Source organism: Macaca nemestrina, chromosome 10 (genome assembly GCF_043159975.1).
Source record: "Macaca nemestrina isolate mMacNem1 chromosome 10, mMacNem.hap1, whole genome shotgun sequence".
NCBI lineage: Eukaryota > Metazoa > Chordata > Mammalia > Primates > Cercopithecidae > Macaca > Macaca nemestrina.
In genome coordinates, this window is record NC_092134.1 from 55,788,376 (window position 1) to 55,808,253 (window position 19,878).

The window sequence follows — 19,878 nt, forward strand, 5'->3', positions numbered from 1 at the left end:
ACAGTTGCTGAAGTACCATCCAGCTTAGCCCTAGGAAGCAGGATCATCTTCTCTCTGAGACCATCCTGGACCAGCAATAGACAAGCATCACCAGTCAGGCAATGCAGAAACACCTGCCAGCACCATCTGCCAGCAAAAAACAACGGCATAGACATGTGAGAAGGGGGTTTATCTTGTCTTGGATGTGTAGCAGGACTGAGGCTGCCCCTCCCTACTTTCAGTTGTATCATACCTCAGGGTTCTTGAATGTCACCCAAAAATTAGATACTAGACTCTGGGCTAACATGGTAGCTGGAGGCATGCATAATTATTACAAAACCTGAACAAAATTTGACCATCCTTTTACCCTACATTTTTTTTGGGGGGGGGGGAATCAAAGATTAAATGTTAAATAACTTTAGTTTTTAATTTTTTATGCAACCCATATATAGATTGAGAGTCCAAGTCGCACATACTGTCCATATTCAAAATTCTAAATCCTAAGTATGCTATCACTTCTGCCTATAAAATATCATGGATGAATTCATAATTAAACAGCTAGGTAATTTGTAATGGAAATTGTAAAACATTTAAAACTGTCATTTTTCTCACTTGTAAGAGTTGGAAGGATATGGAGAGTCAATGGAAAATGCAGGAGGCTGCTTTGATTGCCTTGCTTTGAAAGTTCTGCCCTTCCCTCATAGGAAGAAATAAAGGTACACTGGTATGTAGAGACAGCATGGCCATAAGCATTTAATCTAACCAAAGAGACTCTGCTTTAAGATTTTCATTTAAAAAAATTTTTTTGGTATACTATACTGTGAGAGCTGCTTTGGAGCAAGCTCATTGTTTAGCTTATCTGTTTTGTTTACCTTTTATTAAAAAATTACAATCCAATGTGATAAGTGCTCATGAGACATTTGCTGAATAAATGGTATTTTATGTACCTATATAGGCTTTTCTTCTTTGTGCCATAGCAACAGTTCCTGAGTACATATCATATACAAAGCATCGATACAAGGATGAATGAGACAAGCAATGCCCCTGACCCGGTAGAGGCTGACTGCAAACAAACAATACATGAGTAAAAATACAAACTGAATCATTCTTAAGAAGGCAGCCAACAGGGTGCTATTATAGAATATAATGATGGAGTGGTGGGAAAGCATTTTCTTGAGGAAATTACAGTAATACTGGATACATGAATGATGAAGCAGCAGTCACCCATGCAAAAAATAGAGCAACGAGTATTCCAGGCAGAAGGGGCAGTCAGTACAAAGGCCTTAAGCTAAGACGGTAGGTAGTACTGAACTTGCATTGTTCAAGGAACTTAGAGATGGGTTGTCAATATGTCTGGAAGAGAATGAATTGAAGAAAGAGTGGCAGGAGATGAGGTTGGAGGGGGAATGGGATGAGATTATGCAGGGTCCCATGGGCCAAGTTAAAGAGTTCAGAGTGTGCTAAAAAGTCATCAGAGTTGTAGGAAGGTGAGTGATAAATCTGGATGTGCCAGGCATTTAAAAGGTCATTGCTATTTCCACATACACTCTTAGTATCATATATTTAGTCAAACCACTAATTTAGAACCTGATGATGGGTATGGAAGAAATTCCTAAAATGGTAAGTGTTTCGGAAATGTCTGAGTACATCTTCATTTATCCTCATTTTGTAGTTTTTCCCCAAAACAACATGGTACACTACATTAGTTCATAATTACCTAAAAATATTTTACAGAGCAAAGCAGATTAACACATTAATTATGAAGTTCACATTGTTTTTAAAGTATAACCCTAGATCATTTTCCAGTGTTAATTAGAAAATAACATGTACATACAAGGTGTTATTTATCTGTTATTTACAAACATTACAATGTGCCAATATCAGCAACTGTTAAAAGATGGAGGTCTTACTTACTGAGATAGTATGAGGTAAAACTGCCACATCGTACCTGACAATATTGTCTAATCAAGCAGTTGGTAAGACTTTAAACAAGAACATCTAATTTTAATGAAAAATATTAAGTAGGAATTAATTACCAGCGCAAAATTTGAAAAGCAGGCAGAAGTATTGATGTGGTTTGGTGACATTCTTAAGAGACATCCTGATCTTGGAACTGAATGTATACCCTTTGGGGAGTACTCTACAACTAAGGTAAGCATTTGCAAAACCACAAACGTTAGCAAAGTGTAATGCTTGCAAATGAAGTCTTTTTAAGAATATTTATCAAAGTGGAAAAACAAAGGAGCCACTTATATAAACACTATTCTTACCTTCATTGTGTGTCAGACAAATCAAGCATACTGTAAATTAGGCACTTAAATGGTCACATATGTATTTTATTTAATATTTCCTCGAAAATGATGTGGATATGCCTTGAAGTGGCTAGCAGTCTCACCTCTGTGACAGGCCCCAGTTCCCATTCATTTCCACCATGGTGAACAAATACCAAATGTGAACGTGGTCCAATAGAACATCCTGCTTCACTACAGGAGAGCAAGGTGGCTCACATACATGCATGTACTCACATGTGTCACTGGCACCACTAAGAGACCAGGGAGCCAAGCCTTGTGGGTTATCTGGTGGCTGATGGGCTGGCAAAAACTCATGGTCCTTCCTGTGTGGACTGTTGATGAATTTTCTTTGTGTAGCTTATCGAATTTAAATGTAACCTGTGTTTCTACAACACATTTTCCTAACAATTAATAAAACTTCCTAAAGTAATTTTCCAAAATCTGTCACCTCTAATAAGATAGAAGGAGAAACTTAAATCTAAATTCTCAGGTATCACAAGTATAATATGATCAAACCAGTTTTATGTCAACAAAGAACAGTGGTTTCCCAAATCTGGACTATTTTTCACACCCTTTCAAAGTCATTTGGGGAGTAGCTCTTGAAAAACATTTGCACAAAGAAAGTATACCATATGCCAACTCATGTGGCATGAAAGTTGAATAGAAAAACTAGAAAGGCTTTGTAGATTAATGTCCTTTAAACATGCTTTTAACAACACATTAGTAAATTAGATGTTATTAAGGAAGAAATAATTTGATATGTAATTTCTATGCACATAGAAAGTGTGCTAAATACAAGTGGATTTAAAGAAACCACTAAGTAAAATAAAAAGATGCAACCTGGTGAGTTGCATGATCTTGGGAAAGTCTCTGTCCCTCATATGGATGTAAAGAATACCTGACCTACAGCTTTACAGAACTGTAAAGTGTAAGAATGGAAGAAAATGCAAGAAAAAGTGCTTTGTAAGTGTATGTTGCTATTCACATATTACCTAGAAGCCTAACCCACACTGTTATGCAAAGGAGAGGTGATGAGTATGAATGAATAAACCCATTAGTAATGCAGTTAACATAGTAGTTTTACTATTACCTACCACAGAGCATAAGTAGGTACCCCATAAATGCACAAAACACATTGAGTTCAGCTAGAATATTGTATCATTTAAATCTGTGTGCAATTTGATTTCCTTTTTCAAACAAAATACTATGTTAAAATCCAATATATAAAACACATTATAAGAGCAGAATTAAAAATCTGAGTGGATCAAAACTATCTCATGTTCTGAAACAATTACTTAACAAAACCTGGCGAGTTTACTGGAAACTAGCAAACAATATGTAGAAATGTCTGAATATACTGGAGAACATTCTTAGCAAAGAGCTATACCTACTGTGTACTAAAGAACTACTTTACCATTATACAAAAATACACATAAGAAATTGATTCTAAACAAGCAATATAACATCACATTTTGAATTGATTTTTAACCAACTACATTATTCAGTGTAATAAGTGGCAAGAAACATTTATAAAGGATAGTTTATCCCATGAAAGATGAAAAATTGATCATGAAGAATTACTAACTATAGAAAGTCATTTATTTTTATTTGTTTAATGCTTGGAACTGACATTCCCAGATTTAAATCAGAGCACAATAAAAGTATTCTATGGAATGTACAAATGATTGAATACATAAAATATTTAAGTCAAGAAAAAAAATCAGTAGGTGTGGGATGGAGTCTTAAAATTTGTTTCTAAGTTATTGAAAATTCTTAGTAAATTTTCCATATAGATCATGCAACAAACGCTGGTTAGCATTCCAGTACAACTGAAAAGACTGCATACTACAGCTAAAAGGCAAGTAATAGCTTTCCTGGGCCAGCCTCCCTTAACTTCTCAAAAATCCTCTAAGCCCTCTTGATCCCCAGGTTACACTGTTAGGGAGAATCAAGTTTGGAGAAGTAGGGCAGGGGAACTATAGCTATGCTACTAAATACCTTGAAAACAAGCATTACATCTTACTAACATATTCCCCATGTGGATTTATAAATATTTTCAAATATACAGAAAAGTTGAAAGAATTTTACAGTGAACATCTCTATGACTGCCACTAGAGTCTATAATTAACATTTTATTATGTTTGCTTTATCACATAGTTTTTACATTCTTTATCTCACTTTGAAAATGGTAAAGATAAAGCATGAGTCAATTCATGTATTGAGAATTTCTCCCATGTTCAATGTTCTTTTTCTCCTCTTGAAAATAGAAACAAAACTCTAATATTTAGGCTTTAGAGAGTAAACACTATTTAAATGTACCATGAATTAAGGGTAACCTTGCTCTTGTCAATATGCCATGTCCATAAAATATTTTGGTTTATTAAATGTGTCATCCTAAGGGAAATAAAGTCTTTGAACACAGACTTCTCTTCTGACTAGCTGTAGGGTTGAGTACTAGTTACAGGTGATTGATGTTGTATCCATATATCAGGATGAAATATCATGAGCATTAATTCTCCTCTGACTCTCTCCAGGGACCCAGCAGACGGCATCATGGCCTGAAATGAACCACTAAGATGCAGCTCAATGGAAGCCAGGAAGAATGACCAGACCCACAGGAAAATTCTATCCTGGGGCTAGGGTGGAAAATCAAGGATTGATTTATTAGTTACACTTCAATCTGTGTGTGTGTGTGTGTGTTCCCACCCCACCCCACACCCAAATAAAGAAAGCCTTCACTTTTAGGGGAGCCTGGTATTAAAAGTGCTTAAATCATTTGTTATATGCAGTTTGGAGAGGGAAATTCAAAATGGGGTGCTATGATTTGAGCAAACTAAGAAGCCATTCAACACTAGCACTGCTGGAGCCCCATAGGAAGTCAGTGATGAGAAAAGAGTAATGATTCTGCCCCCAGAAGAGAAAACACAACCAACTCCTTAGTCCACCTCCAATAGCTACCAGTTATTGTTTTTCACATGTGAAGCACTGTTTCAACTGCTGTAACTATCACTTTAAGAAGTAACACAAATGAGAAAACTAGAGGAAGACAGAAGTTCAGTAATTTGACAGTGTCAGATTCAAGAACCAAACTCACGTGGTCTTATTGTAGATTCTGTGCTTTTAACTCTTTGCTATACTGTTTTACTGGATCTTCCCAAAGGCATTGCTAGTTTCATTAGGTATTGAGTGAAATAGTAAGCCACGTTGTATTAGGAGGCAGTGGTTGTTTCTGCCAAAGGTAGTACTATGGTTTGTATGTTAATCTCCTCCAAAACTCATGCTGAAATTTTTTTTTTTTTTTTGAGACGGAGTCTCCCTCTGTCGCCCAGGCTGGAGTGCAGTGGCCGGATCTCAGCTCACTGCAAGCTCCGCCTCCCGGGTTTACGCCATTCTCCTGCCTCAGCCTCCCGAGTAGCTGGGACTACAGGCACCTGCCACCTCGCCCGGCTAGTTTTTTTGTATTTTTTTAGTAGAGACGGGGTTTCACCGGGTTAGCCAGGATGGTCTCGATCTCCTGACCTCGTGATCCGCCTGTCTCGGCCTCCCAGAGTGCTGGGATTACAGGCTTGAGCCACCGCGCCCGGCCTCATGTTGAAATTTAATTGTCATTATTACAGTATTAAGAGGTGGGACTTTTAAGAGGTAATTATGTGCTGAGGGCTCCATCCTCACGGTTGGGTTGGTGCTGTTGTAAAAGAGTGATTTCAGCCACCATTTGCTCTTTTCTAGCTCTCTCCTGCCTCTTCTGTGATGATGCGGCAAGAGGCCCTCACCAGGTGCCAGCACCTCAGCACTGGACTTGCCAGCATCCAGAACTGTGAGCAAAGGAATTTCTATTTCTTATAGATGACACAGTCTGTTCCTGCAGCACAAAACAAAGTAAGGTAGGGTCATGGGCACCACCACTTCTTTTCAATGTATTGCTCATTGGTGATAAGCTCAACTAACAGGGTCCCCATCTTTAGGCAAGCTCTGTCCCTCTTCATCCACACAACTAATTTGGTTAGTGTTTGGTTTGCTCAGTGAAGTGGGGATTCCAGCTTTGAGGGATGCGAAAACCCAGATTTGGCTTTTGGACCTAAAGTCCTAAAGCTTTTTCGAAATGATCCACTTTTAGGAGAATTAGAGACATTCCTACACATCCTCTTTTTATAATGCCAGTCATTTTTTCCCATTTAGTTACTGTTTCATGGATATATAGCTTCCTCATAGGGAGCTCCAAGAAGGAGAGAGGAATGAATAGAAAAATTTTGCCTGAAAACCCACCCCAGATTCCAAGCACCAAATATCTGATTCAATAAATGTCTCCTAATTGTGTCTTGTTTGTTTTTTAATGAATAGAATAAAGGTAGGATGTGGAAAGAGGGACTGGCAGCTCTGTCAGCAGCTGCTTGCTTGTGACAATGTCAGTTGCAAAGGACATCAACAATTGAGAGGGCGTGAGTGATGGCAGCAGCTGTTCTTTGTGTGGGTCACCCATAAATTGCCTGTTTATTTTTAAAAATGACCGACCATACTGAACAAGTGTTGATATTATCATTAGTCTGGGTATACACTTAGGATATCCAAGAATAAAATAGAAATGAATAATAAGGATGAAAGAATTCTTGAAAAGCTTAAATTCCAAACAGCTGTGCTAACAGAGTCCAACATTAGCTGACTGAAACAAATCTGAATACCAGAAACTCTAGATATAGAATGCCATAGTTTAGGTTTCCTGAGAGCAGACCCCGAAACAATGATCCAAGTGCAAGTAATTTATTTGGCTGATGATTCCAGGAAATACTGGGAAGGGAGTTAGGGAGACAGAAACCAGAAGATAGAAAATAAAGGCCACCTCATTGAACACATCACAATGGTGAGTAACTAAAACTTAATCCTCCTGGGGTGCTCTCAGAAACAGTCAGTAGGGCAAGGGTTCTCAAATATTGCTGTGCATTAGAGTCACCTGGGGATCTTAAAATGCACATTCCCATTCAATAGGTTTAACGTAGGACCTGAGACTTTGTATTTCTTATAAGCTCCCAGGTGACAGTGATGCTGTTGGTCCTCAGAATATACTTGGAAAATCAAATATATTGATTTTTTTTAACTTTTCAGTCATACTGTAAAAAATTATATGTAAAAATAGGCAGAATTTCTTATGTCTATCACTTTTGTAACATATCATTAAATTGGCTTTGTTTCATTTAATTCTTATCCCAGGCATTGCATATTCCTGAAATAGAATCAATCTTGGAGACAATTAGTCAGTCCCTGTGTAATAAAACCACAAAAATTTTTGTCCACCCTGTCTTATTGCTATTAAATCAGATGGCCCGGCTCACCAGCAGGCAGTCTGCTATCCAGAGAAACAAATGGGACATATTTTAGAAGAAAAATGTTAGTCTTAGTATATTCATTCCTTTATGAAATGATAAAAGCCAGAACTCACATGTTAGTATCAAGACAGAGGAATGGACTTAAGAGAAATCAGAATTAAAACTGAGAAAACTTTAAATGTTCATAATAATTAGTATAATTATAATTACAGTCATAATTAATGGCAACTAATACTCAGAGATTTTCATACAATTCTGCCTTCAAAATGTTCAAAATATATTGAGTGTTATGTATCTTGGGACTGTATATTTTATCTATTCATTTTTATGAAGATATAGGCTCACTAGATTTATTGACATCTTAAATCAACCAATCAGAAGAAAGCGCATAGTCTAGTCTAGAACAAAATGGTGAAACCATAAAGTATGCATCTGTCCCATTCACTTCTATCCATTTCCAGTTTTTTTTTTCTGTTATACCAAGTCCATATACTTCAAAAATGTGTGCTGCCAGGTCCAAAAGGCCACCACATGAATTTCTAGATTTGTATGACATGGTGGAGAAAAAAATGAAAAGAGGTTCTATCCAAGTTCAAATCTGAGAAAGAAGTTTCTAGAATCACTTCTGAGTGGAAAAAGAGTCGCTTTATCTAATTCATCCGTAGAGGATGCCAGGTGAAGTATCCGGGAGACAGCTGTTTGTGGAATCATCTTATAGAAGAATGAAGCAGAGGTAGAAATTAGGAATAGTCTTAATCTGCATCTGAGTATGCTACGATTACAGCACGAGTTTCTTTGGGAATTTGATGTTCATATTTATGTCTGCACATTAATTCCAGATTTATATAATAACATTATAAAATGACTATGTTTCCAAAATGAAAAGTTTAGATAATCAACAATCGAATGAGTAACCACTTTTGTTGAAACTGACACTACAATTCATTCTCACTAGAGCTGTGCTTCAGGACTGGCTGATAATAAATGATATGATGTGGTTTTAGAAACCTCATCATCCGGCCAGGCGCGGTGGCTGAAGCCTGTAATCCCAGCACTTTGGGAGGCCGAGACGGGCGGATCACGAGGTCAGGAGATCGAGACCATCCTGGCTAACACCGTGAAACCCCGTCTCTACTAAAAATACAAAAAACTAGCCGGGCGAGGTGGCGGGCGCCTGTAGTCCCAGCTACTCGGGAGGCTGAGGCAGGAGAATGGCGTAAACCCGGGAGGCGGAGCTTGCAGTGAGCTGAGATCCGGCCACTGCACTCCAGCCCGGGCTACAGAGCAAGACTCCGTCTCAAAAAAAAAAAAAAAAAAAAAAAGAAACCTCATCATCCTTCATGGTCCCTATAACTTATTGTAATATACACTAAATAAGGAAGTGAGGTAGATTTACAAAAATAATTAAATGGCCTTATTTAATGAGGCCATTTTTTAAAGAAAATCAACAAATATTAGGGCTAGATCTATCCTCACTAAACTTTCTTTTTTTATGGACTTACAATCATATTTTCTTTAAAGAAAAGCCTTTGAAAAAATTCAACAGCCCTTCATGCTAAAAAACTCTCAATAAATTCAGTATTGATGGAACATATCTCAAAATAATAAGAGCTATGTATGACAGACCCACAGCCAATATCACACTGAATGGGCAAAAACTGGAAGCATTCTCCCTGAAAACTGGCACAAGACAGGGATGCCCTCTCTCACCACTCCTATTCAACAGAGTGTTGGAAGTTCTGGCCAGGACAATCAGGCAGGAGAAAGAAATAAAGGGTATTCAATTAGGAAAAGAGGAAGTCAAATTGTCCCTGTTTGCAGATGACATGATTTTGTATTTAGAAAACCCCATCATCTCAGCCCAAAATCTCCTTAAGCTGATAAGCAACTTCAGCAAAGTCTCAGGATACAAAATCAATGTGAAAAAATCACAAGCATTCTTATACACCAATAACAGACAAACAGAGAGCCAAATCATGAGTGAACTCCCATTCACAATAGCTTCAAAGAGAATAAAATACCTAGGAATCCAACATGCAAGGGATGTGAAGGACCTTTTCAAGGAGAACCACAAACCACTGCTCAATGAAATAAAAGAGAACACAAACAAATGGAAGAACATTCCATGCTCATGGACAGGAAGATCAGTGTCGTGAAAATGGCCGTACTGCCCAAGGTAATTTATAGATTCAATGCCATTCCTATTAAGTACCAATGACTTTCTTCACAGAATTGGAAAAAAACTACTTTAAAGTTCATATGGAAGCAAAAAAGAGCCCGCATTGCCAAGACAATCCTAAGCCAAAAAAGAAAAGCTGGAGGCGTCATGCTACCTGACTTCAAACTACACTACAAGGCTACAGTAAACAAAACAGCATGGTACTGGTACCAAAACAGAGATATAGACCAATGGAATACAACAGAGCCCTCAGAAATAATACCACACATCTACAACCATCTGATCTTTGACAAAAAGCTGACAAAAACAAGAAATGGGGAAAGGATTCCCTATTTAATAAATGGTGCTGGGAAAACTGGCTAGTCATAAGTAGAAAGCTGAAAATGGATCCTTTCCTTACTCCTTATATGAAAATTAATTCAAGATGGTTTAGAGACTTAAATGTTAGACCTAAAACCATAAAAACCCTAGAAGAAAACCTTTCAGGACATAGGCATGGGCAAGGACTTCATGTCTAAAACACCAAAAGCAACGGCAACAAAAGCCAAAATTGACAAATGGGATCTAATTAAACTAAAGAGCTTCTGCACAGCAAAAGAAACTACCATCAGAGTGAACAGGCAACCTACATAATGAGAGAAAATTTTTGCAATCTACTCATCTGACAAAGGGCTAATATCCAGAACCTACAAAGAACTCAAACAAATTTACAAGAACAAAACAACCCCATCAAAAAGTGGGCAAAGGATATGAACAGACACTTCTCAAAAGAAGACATTTATGCAGCCAACAGACACATGAAAAAATGCTCATCACTAGCCATCAGAGAAATGCAAATCAAAACCACAATGAGACACCATCTCACACCTGTTAGAATGGTGATCATTAAAAAGTCAGGAAACAACACATGCTGGAGAGGATGTGGAGAAACAGGAACCCTTTTACACTGTTGGTGGAACTGTAAACTAGTTCAACCTTTGTGGAAGGCAGTGTGGCGATTCCTCAAGGACCTAGAACTAGAAATACCATTTGACCCAACCATCCCATTGCTGGCTATATACCCAAAGGATTATAAATCATGCTGCTATAAAGACACATGCACATGTATGTTTATTGTGGCACTATTCACAATAGCAAAGACTGGGAACCAACCCAGATGTCCATCAATGACAGACTGGATTAAGAAAATGTGGCACATATACACCATGGAATAATATGCAGTCATAAAAAAGGATGAGTCCATGTCCTTTGTAGGGACATGGATGCAGCTGGAAACCATCATTCTCAGCAAACTATCGCAAGGACAGAAAACCAAACACCGCATGTTCTCACTCATAGGTGGAAATTGAACAGTGAGAACACTTGGACACAGGAAGGGGAACATCACACATCGGGGCCTGTTGTAGGGTGGGGGATGGGGGAGGGATAGCATTAGGACATATACCTAATGTAAATGATGAGTTAATGGGTGCAGCACACCGACATGGCACATGTATACATATGTAGCAAACCTGCACGTTGTGCACATGTACCCCAGAATATAAACTATAATAAAAAAAAAGAAAACAGAGTTTTGTTTAGTTTCCAACATAAACAATCTTAAGTCGTCTACATCTGCAAGAATAATCTGAAGAACACTTTTTGACTTTTATATAATGTTATTTTATCATCACTGCAAGAAAATGCAAAAATAAAGTGAAAAGAATCAGCACACTAAACGAAATAAATAGCAACAAGAACCAGGCTAGCTTTAAATTGATAAAGTACTTCTACTCTGTAGAGCTCTGGCAATCATAAGTGGGTGATGTTTCCAGGAAAATTATTAAAGTAACCTAACATAGTCACATGCAGACATCCATGCCCGGACCACACTTCTGTTTGATGTCAGTTGAAAGAGAAAGAACAAAACAGGTCTATGTGAATTGACATTGATGAAGCACTCATTGCTACTTGAAGATGATGCTTTCTCTAACCCTCCGCTTAAACCTGATTTTAAGTCCAAAAAAAAAAATCACAGGAGCAGCCCTTAAAATAATAGTCTTTTTCAATATCAGTATTATTCCTTTCTATCAATTAATACAATAATTTCTCTCATTTTACATAATTCTTCACATCTCAAACACTATACCCAGAATATGTCACTTCTGAAGTAATCTGAAGTCTCATAGGACAGATGTGATGTGTTGGAATTTATCATGAACTTTTTCATGGCAATGTGAAAATAACTCTGGCAAACTGAATATGTAAAATATGTGATTTGGGGAAGTGAAAAACTGAGATTGTACTAATCTTAAAACATTTCCATAAAAGCAAAACACCTCTACATATACACAATAATATTGCTCATCTCTTTCTGGTTTAGAGAATAGAGCAACAAAATACATCCAACAGATCACCAAATACTTATTGCACTTTTTTTGCCATTATTCTGAAGTGTGTATCCTGCTACCTTTTTATCACTACATCGTAAAATATTGACTATGACAAATGCTTTGGTTTAATACACAAAATATTCATGGAGCAATAAAACAGTGTTTTAGGGTGGTCTGAATTGCAAAATGCTGCAATTAGACTGACAGTAAAATCTACTACGCTCTGCTTTTCATTTCAAGGTCATGATTCATTACATAGCAGTATCATTTGTACCTATCGAGCTTTCACTGTTCTGGGTTTGTTTTGCAGAAATAATCCGACAAAGCAATAAAATTAGTGGACAGCAATATACAAACCTCATTGGCTTTGATTGTGCAAACAAAAGTCAAAAAGTCATATTATCAAAAATAAAATACTTCATTATTGGCATTCAGGTAGTTTGAGATACCATGATAATTTTCCTATCTGGGACATTCCAGAACCTGAATGCCAAGAGCCAGGTTATGGCCCAATACTAACTGAAAGTTCTAATGAAAAAAAAAATCAAAGAATAAGAAAAAAGCCATTAAATTTCACCTAGTCCTACACTAATCCAAGCTGATTTGAGATCCTTAAAAGTATCTTCTTCAACTTCTATAAGATTATTAGAAGTATTCTCTTTAAGTCCTATATGATCCACATCTATAGTTGATCTGTAATGAAGAGCACTTCAGATACAATTTGTGGATATGATACCTTGTAACTTTCAAGTATGTGCTCCTCTGTTCAGATTTAGTAAGGTGATAAGGCATTATTTAAAAGAAACCAATAAAGTCAAACACTTTTGAATGCTTTGATTTTGAATAATAGTATATATATATTAAATACATATTTTATTTATATACATTTAAGGAATAGATAATTATTTTTACAAGACCCAAACTCTTAAGGAGATAAAAGCAGCTTTTATCGTTGTAGGAAGATACTATCTTAATAAACCAAAAGGGGCCATGCATGTTCCTGACATATGATGAGCACCCTATAAATGACCAACCTCGTCCCTGACATTCACCTACTCATTCAGTAGAACACATACTCACAAACTCATACAAGCAGTATCCTAAGAGTTTCTACTTAGAAGTAGAACATAATAAGTACAAATCTACACATCTTAAATTAACAAAAGCTAGTGATTTATTGTAGGCTGAATAAGAGATCAGTTGTGTAGTGCTTAGAATAGGTGCTTATTCAGTCCATTTCAATGTACTTTGCTTTGAATGTACAATATGCCAAACACCATGAAAAGTTGACACTTTTTCAGTAATATTAAAAAGATGCTTCACCACTCAATGAAGCAGGAGTCAGGCTAAATGCGTTCTGTTTCACCAATGTGGAACACTATGCCTGCTAAATTAATTCATCAGGAAGGACTATAAACACTTGAAGTAATTAAATAAATGACCTTCTAATCTCTACTAGCGATTACATGGTGGCAGGGACATGGCCAGAGCTTCATCTACAAAGATTTATGATGTTACATTTCAATTTTTCTTTCATTTAAACTCATTGTGACTCATTGTGTCATTGAGACTAGGTGTTCCTGCTGACATTTCAGATTCAAAAATTTTGAATCTTAAATCTTTATCTATACATATCAAGTTTCTGGTTTATTTGCAGATCTCACACATCAAGGCTACTTTTTAGGTGCCCACACCAATGAGGGAGCCAAGAGGTCATTAGAACTCCATTTACCACTCTTGATACTGCTGATTGAAAACGTTCATTCCTCTTCCATTCCCTTACAGAGGAGAAGGCGAGGCTATAGTGAGATGGGGGTCTTCCTGTGCCACATCACCAAGATAGTATTTTTACATTTCTTACAGAATTATGGTTCTCCAAGATTTGTCTAAATTCTATTACCATTAGTACATTGTGTATGAGCTGAGCAGTTTTGTGTGAGTTGGCCTAGTAAACCAAGTGTCATTACAAAACACTGTTTAAAGTTCCACCCAAAGAACTCAGAGAATGACTTTAAGAATTCATTCCATTCTTCAGCTTTAATCCCTTTTGTGTTTGCAGAAAATCTGTCTTAGACAGGGAATGAAAAGATAGCACTGGTAGAGGTACTCATCTTTTTTGTCATGAAAGCAGCATCTCCATCAGAAATTATAACCCTGTAATTAATCACTTACCTATTACCTCCCTCCCTCTTTACCCACCCAATATAGTACCCAAATTGCCATCAGAGTTAAGGACATTAAAAACATGTAGATAGAAAAAGATGATTAAATGGCTTCTTAGTAGTTAAATTGCAGAGAATGCTTTAGATTGAAATTTACTGTGCCATCTCCTCTGGGTAAACACCCCAGTGCCAGCAGGAAAAAAGGCAGGCTGAACATTTGGTAACACCAACAAACTTATTCGTAACACAAGTATTTGTGTAGAAATTTATATCCACATTAAAGCGAAAATTGATTTCAGGCACCTTGAATTTTATAGTATTTAGTATTTTCTGAGATATACTGCACAAAAAATGAACCAAACTGGGAATAAACAATCTATGCATTTCTGCCTCTATTAATGACAAAAGGATTACTGTAGCCCCATGCTAGTTGCATTAATCATACTGGCGAAACAAAATTAATAAGCCATTGACTCAGCACAGCCTCTTCTAAACTTACCTCCACCACTGTGAAAGACCTAGCTAGTTGTTTTTCAGGATGTGAGAAGTGAACAGTATACAAAATTTCTAAGACAGATGTAAAAACAAAGCTTAGTTATGGCCCTTAGATCCACATCTTACTAAAAATTTCCTTCCTTTTATCTCATTTCTTGCGAGCGTCATTGCTACTGGGTCCCCACACACCTATCCTGTACTAACAGAGTCCATAAGAGCACTGCAAAAGATGATACATTTCAGTATGAGTGGGGCTCTCTGCCATCTCTGACCCTTCTGATAAGCATTCTTTAGGTGCTTCTCACTCCAATGGAGCAATTCAGCAGGTAAGAGTTTCTAAAAAGCTAGAAAAATAAAGTCGAAGTGCATCCCTTAGTATTCAATCCCCACTTCTTACTAAAAAGCTCGCTAAACCCTTTCTTTTAAAATAAAGTTAGCACGGTTCTTTTTCCTATCAGTTCTTTTGACATCATGTAGAATCAAAACAAAGCTTGCAGTTGCCTCACAATTTTCTTTCCAGGCCAGCTGTATAATTCAGAAGGCCTAAGTTGATGTGTCCCAAGGATATGAAATTGGAGAATTTAAAATGCTACTTATGCTTTCCAATGGCAGTAGGGCAGGTGTTCTCTTTAAGGAGAGCTCTAGCCTGCTCCATTACTCCAGAGGTGCCTGAGACTCATGCCTCACCCTGGGTCTCAGAGAACTGTTCCTACAAGGTCAGTTCAATAGGTCCCTAGTATGAAGTCAAGGGTGAGAGAACACAGTAGAATCCTTGCCAGCCCACTGGATGGATAAATTCAGAGGACTTTAGAAACAAAATCACCAACGGGTAATGAAATCCAGACCCACAGAAACACATTGCTATACAGCAGGGTTGATTTCCGTGAAAGAGTATGTTATTTTATTTCATAAGGTGCATTCATTTGCAATTTCAAAAGTTCTCTTTAAGCATAAACAAAAAGGACTAAGCAAAGAGAAATATTTTTTACCTTCTTCTGATCTTCTAGCTTGTGACTCACTGGATTCTTCCCATGTCTGTTCATTTCTGAAGATAAATCCATCACATTAGGTTCTTGCCCTTCAAAATGGAATCTGTTCAAAAAAGCAGCAAACTAATCCAAGATGCAAATTCTAGGAACACACTGGCCCGCCACGTTCCCCATCACACACTGTTTCCGAACTTCATCGACTCCAAGGAATGATTAAAAAATCCATTGATTGAATGGAAAAAATAAGGTTTGCAGTTTACTCCCAGGACCTTCCAAATCAGCATATCGTTTTTAAATGCTGACTCCTCAAAAGCAAAATAGTCATCCGAGAATTTTAACTTCAACTGCTATCTTTTTCTTTCTTCACGGTTTTCCATTTTAATAAAAAATGACAGATTTCCTGTAAACCTATGATTTAAAGAAATAAATGCGCAGTTAATTCTCTTTCACCATTTTTGTTACAATTAGTAAAATAAATGATTATTTCAAAATTTCAAAATAGTTTAGGCATAAGCAATATTTGACTTAAAAATAATGGCATTATTCTTCACCCTTATGACCTTTAAAATACCAAGCTAAAAAGTAACAAAGAAGACACAACTACTCATCAAACATGTATATATGATTTACTGTTCCACTCGAATTTCTGCATGTATAGAACCACAGAATTTTAGAAGACAGACCAATATGGCCAGATATTATGTTGTAGTTTGATAACTTTCATAGACAATTTTATTTAGACTTTGAAAAGGATCTGTAACACGGTTATTATCATTCCATTTTAAGATGACATAATTAAGATTAAGAGGGTAAATTTTTATAAGTCTAGTAAGTAACAGAACTATAATTAGAATTCAGATTACTCTGACATCAAAAAACCATTATTTCTCCTATGTGTACTCTTCTTGACTCATATGACACATTTTGTCCCACAGGGATAACATAAACAAATTTGTCAAGTGCCTTACTGGGTTATAGATACACTATGCACAGTACTTCTTCTTAAAGGGATCATATAATCCAGTGGTTTCCAAGGCCAGCTAGACAATAGAATCACCTGAGAATAATCATAAACATACAGATTTCTGAGGTACACTCTTAACTCTGCTAATTTAGAAGCTACAGAGAAGTGCTTGGACACCTGTATTCTTTTCATCTCTTTTAGATACTTGTGATATAGAAAAACCACTCTTGAAACCTCTCCTTAATGCAGGGCTTCCTCAACTTGTCTGCATATTAGACTCACATAGGAGGCTTCCAAAACTACTGGAAGCCCCACATACTGTGTTTTGGCACATACTGTGTTTAAAAAAGTTAAAAATATAAATTCCCTTTGTAATTGACCAATTACTTCCTGAAGAAACCTATCATCTCAGGAGGTTTCTGTCCATTTGTAATTATTCATAATCTTCATAGTCATCAATGTGCACAAAATATGTTTAATTTGTTTTATATGACAGTTCTTCAGGTATCACCTTAGCCAGGTTAACCATACCTAGCACCTGCAAAAATTCCTTAGCACCATGGCTACTTCCTTCAGAACAGGTTGCACTTTGCAAAAGGCCCATAAACAGTGCTGTCCAGCACTGAGCACAGGGGTCAAGCACAACTTGCTCCCTTTAAGAATTCACCTCCAGATCCCTCAACACAAGCCATGACAAGCATAAAACAACTGATAAACATACTTTAAGTCAACAGTAAATTAAATGTTAATACGTATGAAAAATCAGCTTCTAAATTGCCCTTTGCACTTCTCTATACATTTTTTTTTTTTTCTTATCTGGCATCATTTTCCCAATCCCTGTTCTATCTTCAGCACCTCTGCTCTGCCATGCAGATATTTTAGTTTGTGCACTACTGTGAAAGTTTCCAGCATAGTAAACAATGTAGACAAGGAATAAGAAAATATGATAAGAAAATATGATCAATTTGAGGAGCTGAAAGAAATCCAGTGAGGAGCCACTGCTAAATTTTAAGAAGGCATGCACTATAATAGGGTTTGTGATTTTAACAGTTCACCTGAACTGCCATACAGAAAATAGGAGGGAGCCAAACTTGTACCAGAAAAATCTTACAGGCATTGTTAGAGCAATCCGAGAAATATACAATAGCATCCCGAACTAGTGTAGGAGCTGACCAGGCGGAAAGAATGACCAAACTGAGTGATACGTCACGTAAGAGGCAGAGTTGACAGAATTGGTAATTGACTGAACATGAGTGTGAGTGTGTGGATTAAGGGTGCAGGAACATTACCTAATACAGCAAACTCATGAGAGACACACTTTGAACAAGAGAAGAAGAAAGGCATGGTAAAACAAAAGATACCTGCTAAAATCCAGGAAATTATAAGCTAATCTCACTGATGTTCATAGATGCAAAAATCCTAAACAAACATTAGCAAACTGAATCCAGGAATGTATAAAATGAATCATGCATCAATTCCAAATTGATACTATCCCAGGAATAAAGGTTAGTTTAAGATTTAAAAATAAATCAGTGTAACTCACCATATTTACAAAACAAGAAAAATTATATGCTCATCTCTATGGGTGTAGACATATAATTTGATAAATTAAACATTGATTCATGACCTAAAATTTATCTTGGCAAATGAGGAATAGAAGGGGACTTTCATAATCTTCCTGTATCTGATAAAGTGTATTCACCAAAAAAAAAAAAAAAAAAAAACTACTGCAAACATTAAACATATTGGTGAAAAGTTAAAAACTTTTCATATGATCAAGAACAACACACAAGTGGCTACTAATATGACTGTACTTAAAGTCTAACCATGCAGTAAGACAAGAAAATATGAGATGAGGGAGGAAGGGGAGGGAGATGGGGAGAGCAAACAAGCAGTATAAACACTGGAAAGAAAGAAATAAAACTGTTATTTGAAAATGTTATGGTAATATATACAGAAAATATTAAAGAATCAAGAGATAAATTACTAGGATCAATAAGTGAGTTTGGTAAGTTTCTGGATACAAAGTCAATATATAAAAATCCTTTATATTTCTTTATAATATCAACAAATATTTAGAAAATGAAACTTTGAAAATATACTATTTACAATAGCATTAAAAATATCAAATGCCCTGGAACAAATCTCACAAGAGAGTGTAAAAACTTTATGATAAAGCAATAAAACAACATCAAAAGAAAATAGAGATTTAAATAAATAGAGGGCTGTGCCATATTCAGAAATTATAAGACTCAATAATGTAGAAATAACTCATACCTAAAATATTTATTACATTAAATGCAATACCTATCAAAATCCCCACTTTTCTCTTTATAACTTTAGAAGATGCTTCTAAAAGGTATATGGAAATGCAAACAATCAAGAAAATCCAAGACACTGATGAAGAAGAACAAGTTAAAACTATTTGCTCTACTGGATGTTAAGGCATATTTTAAATCAACAGTAAAAAAATGATAATAACAAGGGTAGAAAACTCAACCAATGGAACATAGAAATCCCCGAACCAGACTTTAACAGATATGGCCACTTTATTTGATAAAAGGTTGAATTGCAAAACCATGGAGAAAAAGTCTTTTCAAAAAAGAATGCCAGGTCAGTTGGATAGAAAAAAGTTAAACCTGACTTCTACTTCACACTAACAATTTCAGGTGGACTGCTGATATAAATCTGACAAAAAATAAAGCTTCTGGGAAAATGCCTTCATTATCTGAGGGTAGGGGAAAATTTCTCAAGAGCTCAAAAGCACTGAACATGAAGAAAAATAACTATAATATCAAAAACTTGTATTAATCATAATACGCCAATAAGAAAATATAAATTCAACTCATGGACTAGGAAAAGTTACTTGTTATATACATAATTACATGTAAAAATATCTAAAAAGTCAGTAATAAAAATACAATAGACAAAAATATCTGAATAGATGCTTCTAAAAAATAGTAATATAGATGAAGAACAGATTAGTCATTGCCGTGGCTTAGGGATGAGGTTGAGATGAGTCCAAAAGAGGCAGGAAATAGGAGCCCTGTGGTACGGTGTTAACAGCATTGTATCTTGATTGTAAGGGTGGTTACATGAATCTACGTATGTGATTAAGTTGCATAG

The 19,878-nt window shown here is 36.4% G+C and overlaps 1 protein-coding gene across 4 annotated transcripts in view; it reads right to left on the minus strand.

Annotated features, from left to right (window-relative positions):
* The window catches only part of LOC105473314 (neuron navigator 3), an 899,580-nt gene that overhangs the window by 626,168 nt on the left and 253,534 nt on the right, over positions 1 to 19,878 (minus strand). For all 4 annotated transcript variants that reach the window (XM_011727068.3, XM_071070568.1, XM_071070565.1 and 1 more), the window contains one exon: positions 15,789 to 16,196. In XM_011727068.3, coding sequence (XP_011725370.2) covers positions 15,789 to 15,860 — 72 coding nt within the window. In that variant the 5' untranslated portion in view covers positions 15,861 to 16,196. The remainder of the gene's footprint in view (positions 1 to 15,788; positions 16,197 to 19,878) is intronic.